The 9870-nt window shown below is 44.9% G+C and overlaps 1 protein-coding gene across 1 annotated transcript in view; it reads left to right on the forward strand.

Annotated features, from left to right (window-relative positions):
• The first annotated feature begins 2489 nt into the window (after positions 1-2489).
• SRPK1 (SRSF protein kinase 1) overlaps positions 2490-9870 on the forward strand; it is an 83614-nt gene continuing 76233 nt past the window's right edge. The window contains exon 1 of the mRNA XM_037736208.1: positions 2490-2686. Coding sequence (XP_037592136.1) covers positions 2490-2686 — 197 coding nt within the window. The remainder of the gene's footprint in view (positions 2687-9870) is intronic.

Genomic DNA, 9870 nt, shown 5'->3' on the forward strand with positions numbered 1-9870 from the left:
AACAGTTATAGAGATCTTAGAAAAGTGGAGAGCCAAAGCATGATGGAGGAATAGAGAAAAACAGATGGAAAAAAAAGAGAAATGGTCAATTCTGGGAACTCAGACCAGTGAACTTAACATGGACTCTGGAAAAATTCTGAAAATGAGTTATTAAACAGATGGTTAGTAAGCTCTTAGAGAAGCAATAGTCAATCAGAGTCAGAATAGATATGACTGAATCATGCCAAACTGAACACATTTCCTTTTTGATGGGTCTGCAATAACCAATTCAGACCATTTATTTATTTATTTTGAGACAGAGTTTCGCTCTTGTTGCCCAGGCTGGAGTGCAATTGCTCCATCTCCGTTCACTGCAACCTCCACCTCCTGGGTTCAAGCGATTCTCCTGCCTCAGCCTCCTAAGTAGCTGGGATTACAGACATGTGCCACCGCACCCAGCTAGTTTTGTGTTTTTAGAAAAGACGAGGTTTTTTCTGGTTGGCCGGGTTGGTCTTGAACTCCTGACCTCAGGTGATTTGCCCACTTTGGCCTCCCAAAGTCGTGGGATTACAGGCATGAACCACCACGCCTGTCTCATTTATTCTTTTATTAGACAAATATTTGAGCACCTACTAAGTGCCTGACACTGTGTAGGCACTGAGTATACACAAAGGAAAAGCTAGGCAGGGTCTCTACACTCATAAAGTTTACTTTGGGGTGGGCAGTACTTTCCCAATTTGGGGATTTTCCTAACCATCAGCTCTCTCCTGTCTTTTCTAAACCACAGGTGGTTATCCTGAGCTCGCATAATCCTCAGAGTCCAGGGCTCCCCTGTCTGTCCTCACCTTCCTTTTGTTTTCAACTTCACAGCAGGGAATAGGCTGGGCTGCATACTTCCTTGGCCAACAGGTGCTGTCTTTTGCAATATACCCAGACATGCTATGATTCAGGTTCCATGCAACACATATCAATCATCTAAATTTCAAATTTGGCTAACCTGCCTTTCCAGCCTCACCTTCCATTTCATTCCTTCGGTTGTTACCAGCCCCAATCCTAACCCCCACCTACAGGTATCCACGTCTGTGCCTTTTTGCTCAATATATTTTCTCATTCAGGAATGCCTGACATCTCCTTCTCCACCTATAGAAATCTAACCTATTTCCTAAGACCCAGCTCAAAAACTGCCTCCTCCCTGGATGGGCTTAATTACTTACTTTGCTCAGTAAGTCCTGCCAAAGCCCCCGTGCTTGACTTGTGCTGTACTATTGCACTCTCATCTTTCCTTCTCAATTGATTACTTGTTTAGAGCAAAGGTCTTCAGAGCTTCCACTCTGTCCAGCTGCGGTACTTTACCATAGGGGTTGGTAAACTAAGATCTAAAATAAGAATGGCTGAAACAGTTGAAAAAAGATCAAAAGGGCCTGGCTCAGTGGCTCACACCTGTTATTCCAGCACCTTGGGAGGCTGTGGTGGGAGGACTGCTTGAGCCTGGATGTCCAGGCTGCAGAGAGCTGAGATCATGCCACTGTACTCCAGCCTGAGCAGCAGAGCAAGACTGCTCTTTCATTAACCTCACATTCCCTTCAAAACCTAACAAAGACCATGTCTCAAAAACAAATCAATAGAAGAACATTTTATGACGTGAAAATTATATGAATAAACAAATCTTTATAGGAATACAGCCCATATTTTCCATGACTGCTTTTGAGCTCCAACGGTAGAGCTTAATAGCTGAGAAAGAGATCTTATGGTCCACAAAGCCTAAATATTTACTATATGGCCCAAATAAAAACTTTGCTGAGCTTGCTATACAATAAGGGCTTGATGATTAAATAACTGGGTCATACACTAAGATTCTGAACATATAGGCAGGCCCTCTAAGTTTACTGTCTTTGTGTAATGGAAGTTTTTGCCTTTAAGTTGCCATAAACATCAAATGAGATAATACACTTAGAAAAGTAAAAAACAAACAAAAAACTTGTAAAAAGGACAATTTTATCATGTATTGAAGGTGTTAGAATAAAAAACATTAAACCTTTTTATTCTCACTTCCCCTTCAGCTTTTATTCTCATTTCCTTTACAGCTTTCATTTAAACTTGAAGTTTCAAGAGAAAATTCACTTTTGAAGTTTTTACTTTTTAAGTGATAATAAGGTCACAGGTTCTTTCGTTCCAGTCTTCTTGTGTTGCTCCCACTCCCTTTTCTTTCTCACATGTAATTTTTTTTTTCGATTTCTTTAAATAGTATCTGAACTGGCACTCACAATAGCTCAGGGAAGGAGGAACTGGGACAAGCCTGATTAATCCATTTTGCAGGCCAGGAAACTGAGGCAGATCCCAGTTGTCTCCGAAGCTCTGACTCAGCATGCAGGGAGCCCTGCCGCTCTCTGCGCCTTTTCTAAGCAATCAGAACAAAACTAACCCTGCTAGGTTTCCAAGCTTGGATCTCAAACACTCCTTCATCGTTCACCCACGGCGTTCCTCACCCGCCCTGCGCCCCAACCCTCTCAATGCCGCCCCCACCTCGGAAGCAGGTGGTAGGTTCCGCACCCAGTGCGCATGCGCGCGGCACCGTGGGGCGGGGGCAGGGCGGGACTGGGGGTGGAGTGTGCGCGGGCTCGGTTTCGGGCCGCGGCGGGAGCCGGAGTCGCCGCCACTGGAGTGCGCAGGCGCCTGGCGGTTGCCGGTCTCACCATGGAGCGGAAAGGTGAGCGGTGGAGCGACGTCCGCCACGAGGGGCAACGGCCGCTGGGGCGAGGCCCGGGTCAGCGCTGAGAGCTTAGCCTAACAACTGCGGTTCGGTCCCCGGGCGTTGCGGCGCCCCTCCATTGAGGTGGCGCCGCCCCACACCCCCCGCCTCTGGGCTGCGAGTCCGCGCCCCTCTGCCCCGGCGTCCTCCGGCGCCGGCCGTCGCCGCCCCTTGTTCCCCGCCGGGCCGGCTCGCGCCTTGGGGCCACTCCAGCGCCCGGCCCTTGGCGGGCGAGGCAGACGCCCGCCCGCCCGCCCCCTGACCCGGCCCGAGACCCCTCTGGCGCATCCCGCCCGGGCGCTACTCAGCGCCCCGTGGGCCGCTAGCCCCCCGGCCGGCCGCCTCGCCGGAGCCTCCGCGCTCGCCCCGCATCCGCCCCCGAGGCAGGCCCGACCGTCCGGCCTGGCGCCTCTGCTGGGTCTCCACCCTCACCTTGGTCGCCTCCTTTACTCCACATTCGCCCTTCATCCATCCCTCTCTCCTGCAGTGCTTGCGCTCCAGGCCCGAAAGAAAAGGACCAAGGCCAAGAAGGACAAAGCCCAAAGGAAGTGAGTCTTGTACCCCAACATCCCATTCTTTGGATTTCCTCCGACACCTTCTCTGCTCTGGTTTCACATCTTGAACGTGCACCGGGTTTGGGCACCCCGTGGCCGTAGCCACATGGCCTCGGGGCAGCTTGGAGGGTCGCTCTCCAGCAACCATGTGGAAGAGAGCTGCTGTTGCTGAACGCCAGGCCTGGGTCTTAGCAGCCCCAGGCCTGCTGGAAAGGGCTATCGGAGGAGGACCAGAGCCCGCCCAGTACCTTTCCTCCCCAACTCCACAGAGGGAGGCACAAACTCTCCTAGCTTGGACCCCCCCCCCCACCCCCCTCCCACCCCACACACCGGAGCTGGTAGATCATTATCCGTCTGTTTATGAACTCTGGTCTCTCTTTCTTACCTGCTCCTAAACGTCTTAACTTGCCTCCGACGTCTGCACGGTAGGCCTTCAGGAAATTCTTGAATGAATTTTTCCGTGTTTACTTTGGGTTCTACCAACCACACACTGCCTTTCATAGAGGAGGGCATGGGACTTTTCCCTGGGTTAGTCAACTTCCTGAGCCTGTAAGGCGCATCTCCTTTTTGCAGTGTGCCGGCAGACCGCTGTGTATACAGTCAGTATCTGTTAACTGCTTCTTTTCTGTCTTAACCTCAACCAAATACAGATAATCTTCCGGAGCGGGCATCACAATAGTAACGGGAGAGTTCTTTAACAAACGTTGATTCTAGCTTGGTGTATTAAGCACCACATGTCCAGTTTTATCAGGATGCATAACAGAGGTTTAGTGTTACGGTGGCAAGTTCAAAAGTTGGTCACAGCCTAGTAGAAACTCAGATAGCAGGCTTCAGCAAGTGAGGCTAAGCCTTAAGAACTTTAATCTTGTACTAACGTTTAATTGCAAAGGATCTTGGAAATCAGCTGTTAGATAATTTGTATTCAGAGAGATTCTATGCCTAGTTCTTAATTTTAGATGTATTATTATACTTTTCCATTTAATATTTCATGTTTCGTGGGGTTGTATGCGGTCTAATTGTCTGAGCTGATACAACACATTTCAAAGACCTCCCTAGGTCACCTCACTGAATGACAAAACCAGATTAGGGAGGTGTAGGGGTGTGTGTTGTTTTTGGAGGCTACCTACTGTTTGGGGAGAGCACTTAATGACTTCTCTCTTTCAATAGAACTAAAGTAGTAGGTGACCTCACCTCTTGCTCCATTTTCTATTCTGTCTTAAGAAATGTATTTTCTAAGTGCTTGGTGATGAAGGCTTGTAAATGTGAGTTTGTGTGTGTCTGTTTGCCTTTGGATTATCCATATATGGGAACCAGTTTTTAATCATAGATTGAATAGAATAGAAACAGCAAGGTGCTAACTTGGTCCTAGTAGGCAATAGGAATTGAAATGTTTCTTTTCTTTATTTTCTGTATCTAGTTATTTGTGGAATTGATAAGAATGTGTTAAAACGTTCTTTTCTATTGATATAAGGAAATTGCAGTTTATATTACTCTATTTTTTAGAAATCCTGGTCTCTCAGACCATTTGTCCAGATTTCTCTTACCACTTGAAATTAATTTGAGCTTAGCCCAAATCAAGCTATAATTTGATAGGTAAATGTGTATAGATGATCATATACTTTAAGCACCAGTTATCTATTACTTTGGATTATCTATTTAGACCATATACTTTATTTCTAAAGCCAGATAGATGTGTATCTGTTACTTCATTCACTGCTATTAATAACCTAGAGTTATTTGTGTTGTTAATTGTTTGCAAGTATGGATTATAGATAACCCGGCAGTCATTTTAATATTTCATCTTGAACAACTTAGACTCCTGAAAATGTGTGAGTGAACTGCCCCATTTACTTGTAATTTCAGAGGTGCTTTATTTTTTGTTTTGTTTTCAATTAATACATTTTTGGTTTTTAAATTTACCTGCCTTTTTGTCTTTTTTTTTTTTTTTTTTTGAGGCAAGGTCTCCCAAGCTGCAATGCATTGGTGTGATCTTGGCTCACAGCACCCTCCACCTCCAAGGTTCAAGCAATTTTCTTGCCTCAGCTCCCCAAGTAGCTGGGACTACAGGCGTGTGCCACTACACCTGGTTAATTTTTGTATTTTTTGTAGAGACAGGGTTTCGCCATGTTTTTCAGACTGGTTTTGAACTCCTGAGCTCAGGTTCTGCCTCAGCCTCCCAAAATGTTAGGGTTACAGGCGTGAGCCACTGCACCGGCCCTTTTTTTCCTTTTTTCTTTCTTTCCTTTGCTTTCTTTTTTTTTTGAGACAGAGTTTCGCTCTTGTTACGTAGGCTGGAATGCAATGGCGCGATCTCGACTTACCGCAACCTCCGCCTCCTGGGTTCAGGCAATTCTCCTGCCTCAGCCTCCTGAGTAGCTGGGATTACAGGCACGCGCCACCATGCCCAGCTAATTTTTTGTAGATTTAGTAGAGACGGGGTTTCACCATGTTGACCAGGATGGTCTCGATCTCTTGACCTCGTGATCCACCCACCTCGGCCTCCCAGAGTGCTGGGATTACAGGCGTGAGCCTTCTTTTCTTTTTTTTTTGTTTCCTCAGCCTCCTTTTAAGTAGCTGAAATGTATAATTAAGTTGGTTAGAGTACTGTTAGAAGCTCAAGCCCCAATACTCTGTTCCCCGATTTCTAACTGCACTCCTGATGACTTCCAGTTACTTTGCAAAGGCAAGCTGCTAGTTACAGGAGATGAGTCAGAAGGTTTGAGGAAGATTCATGCCATAGAGTTTGGTCTTTGGAGGTAGATGGCATTTTGAATTCTGATTTTGCTACTTTTTAGCAATCTGACCTTAGACAAGTTAGTTAGGGAAACAGTCTTATGTATATATTGTGACTGGCAGTTCTGTCATAATGAAAACGGATTAGGACCTAAAGATATAAAAGCAAACTGGGTCTGGTGGCTCACGCCTGTATTCCCAGCACTTTGAGAGGCTGAGGCAGGTGGATCACCTGAGGTCAGGAGTTTGAAACCAGCATGGCCAACATGGTGAAGCCCCGTCTCTACTAAAAATACACAATTAGCCGGGCATGGGGGCACACACCCATTATCCCAGCTAGTCGGGAGGCTGAGACAGGAGAATCGCTTGAACCCAAGAGGTGGAGGTTGCTGTGAGCCGAGATTGAACCACTGCACTCCAGCCTGGCAACAGAGTGAGACTCTGTCTCAAAAAAACAAAACAAAACCAGAAAAACCAATGCTTTTAAATGAAAAATCTTAGAAAGTTTTGGAAGTCGCATCCTTAGTAATTTAGTCGTGTTGTGGCACAGGCAGAAGGGATTTTCAGTCCCTGGTACCGTAGATCTTAAACCCAGGGTCTTGAAGCTGGTGACAGAAGAACCAAATCTTGGAATTCAGGGCTCCCTTCCAGCTTAGTGTTTGTTAGAGTGGATTTCCTTTGGGTTCTTTTCACTGTGCTGGAGTATTTGACTTTTTGGATTTTTAATTTTCTTATTTAGACAATTCCTTCTTTTTACTTTTTCAGACACTATGCTTTTATTTAGTAACATTAACTAGTTGGTGATGACCTCCATTTTACTTTAAGAGAATTGAGGTTTGTCAGATTACTCCTCTAGAAAATTGCAAGGCTAGGATTTGAACCCAGGTCTGACATACCCAAAGCCCTGGTTACCAATCATGTGTTTCTGAGTGACAGTTCCTTTTTGTGTGTCTTACAACAGGTAAGGTAGAAGCTGAGTGAAAGAGTGAAAAGAGCCTTCTGAATGAGAGACCTCCAGATGCCTGGGAGTTTGGGTGCCCTTTCATGACCTACTGTCCTGTGTCTATGAAACAGCACAATCATCTATCTCCCTTTTGAGCATTTGATTTTCAATGTTTATACCAATAGCTGTGAACCTTTGTCTGTTTGTCATAAGCTTTTATAATTTAACAGTGTATGTCTGTTTTATTTTTTTTTGAGACAGAGTCTCACTCTGTCACCCAGGCTGGAGTGTAGTGGGGGAATCTTGGCTCACTGCAACCTCCACCTCTTGATTCAGTCCATTCTCCTGATTTATCCTCTCAAGTGGCAGAGATTACAGACACCTGCCACCATGCCTGTCTAATTTTTTTCTTTTTTTGAGTAGAGACGGGATTTGGCCAGGCTGGTCTCTTGACCTCAGGTGATTCACCTGTCTTGACCTCTCAAAGTGCTGGAATTACAGGTGTGAGCCACTGTGTCTGGTCTATATGTCTCCTTTTGAACTCGTTTCTATGGAACATAATTCCAGAGTGGATTTCATACCTACTGATTTTATTACTTACCTTAGGAAGTTAGTTTGGACAGTAATTTTCACTTTATTTGCAGTTAAATAACTACGGACTTGATATGCATTTTGTAGTAAAATTATTTAATTCACCTTTCTAACACTGATTGTGGAGTCAGTTGGGAGATACATTAAAAATTTACTTGAATTTGGCCACAAATTAAAAAAAAAATTTACAAGAGAAGATACTGAAATATCTAACATTTTTATTCGGTAGGAAGTAGAGCCAGTAAATTGGAAACAATTTTTTGAAATGAAATAGTATTTGATGCTTTTTTTGGGGGGGGGCAGAGTCTCGCTCTGTCACCCAGGCTGGAGTGCAGCGGCGTGACCTCGGCTCACTACAACCTCCGCCTCCTGGGTTCAAGCGATTCTCCTGTCTCAGCCTCCTGAGTAGCTGGGACTACAGGTGCCCGGCGCCACACTCAGCTAATTTTTGTGTTTTTAGTAGATACAGGGTTTCACCATGTTGGCCAGGCTGGTCTCAAACTCCTGACCTTGTGATCCACCCGCCTTGGCCTCCCAAAGTGCTGGGATTACAGGCATGAGCCACCGCACCTGGCCAAAAAATGAAATGGTATTTGATGCTTTTCACACTTAGCAGTACACCTTGGAAATTGGTTCTATATTTAGTATAGTGCAGCCTTACTATTTTTTTTGAAGTCTGCCTTTTTCACTAAGTCTTAGAAATAGCTCCATATCAGGACAGAATGAGAACCTCATCTAGCATTCCATTAAATTGATATACCGTAATGTGTTTTGTTTTATTTATTTATTTATTTTGAGGTAGAGTCTTCACCCAGTCTAGAGTGCAGTGGCATGATCTCAGCTCACTACAACCTCCACCTCCCAGGTTCAAGCAATTCTCCTGCCCCAGTCTCCTGAGTAGGTGGGATTATAGGTGCACACCACCCTGCCCGGCTGACCATACTTTAATTTTCATTAATAAACATATGTATATACTTTTAAAGGCAAGAATGGAATCACTGGATGTACTTTTCCCCAGTTAATATCATGAGCGTTTTTCATGTATTAAATATTCCACTGTGGGCTGTTTCAAGTTTTTCACAATTAATTCACAGCTATGGTGAATAATCTTTTGGACAAATCATTGCTCACATCAGTGATTATTTCCTTAGAATAAATACTTAGAATGGTATATACATTTTAAATATTTTTAGTTCATGTTGTCAAAATTTTCTCCAGCAAGATTTAACAGGTTTGGCCAGGCATAGTGGCTGAAGCCTGTAATCCCAGCACTTTGGGAGGCAGAGGCAGGAGGATCACCTGAGGTCAGGAGTTGGAGACCAGCCTGGCCAGCATGGTGAAACCCCACCTCTACTGAAATTAGCTGGAGGTGGTGGCAGGTGCCTGTAATCCCAGCTACACAGGAGACTGAGGCAGGAGAATTGCTTGAACCTGGGAGGTGGAGATTGTAGTGAGCCAAGATTGCGCCACTGCACTCCAGCCTGGGCAATAAAGCAAGATTCCATTTCAAAAAAAAAAAAAAAAGGTTTAACTCTTACTCATTTAAGTAGTTTTTGAAATCCCACCCTGTCCCAAGCACTATTTTCCATCCTTGGGATTCAACAGTGAAAGAAAAACATTCCTGTCCCCTTGGCTACTATATTATTATAGTGGGAGGGGAGACAGAATAAACAATAGACTTAAGTAAATTATATAGTCTATTAGGTGATTAGGTGGAGAAAAAAGAGAAAGATAAATTGGGGTTGAGAAGTGGAGATAAGGCTGCAGTTTTAAATAGGGTGATGGAGGCCACATTGAAAAGGTGACACTTGAACAAAGACTTGGAAGAGGACTGCCCCAGGGAAAGCAGTGGAAGTGGGAGTGTTCTTGTATCTCCTGTGTAGCCACCAGAACTAGGTAATATTACTTGAAAAATCTTGCCAAATCTGGTAATCTGTAAAGTACCTTGTAATTTTGAATTTTTTTTTTTTTTTGCCCATTTTTAGTATTAGATTTTTTATCTTTATCTTAAGAGCTCTTTATTAAGAATGTATCCTGGGCATGGTGGCTCACGCCTGTAATCCCAGCCCTTTGGGAGGCCTAGGTGGGTGGATCATGAGGTCAAGAGATCGAGACCATCCTGGCCAACATAGTGAAACCCCATTTCTACTAAAATATAAAAATTAGCTGGGCATGGTGGTGCGAGTCTGTAGTCCCAGCTACTCAGGAGCTCAGGCAGGAGAATTGCTTGAACCCAGGAGGCGGAGGTTGTAGTTAGCTGAGATCGTGCCACTGCACTCCAGCCTGGCACTTGGCGACAGAGCAAGACTCTGTCTCAAAAA

The sequence above is a fragment of the Cebus imitator genome, unplaced genomic scaffold, assembly GCF_001604975.1.
Source record: "Cebus imitator isolate Cc_AM_T3 unplaced genomic scaffold, Cebus_imitator-1.0 Scaffold24, whole genome shotgun sequence".
Classification (NCBI taxonomy): Eukaryota; Metazoa; Chordata; class Mammalia; order Primates; family Cebidae; genus Cebus; species Cebus imitator.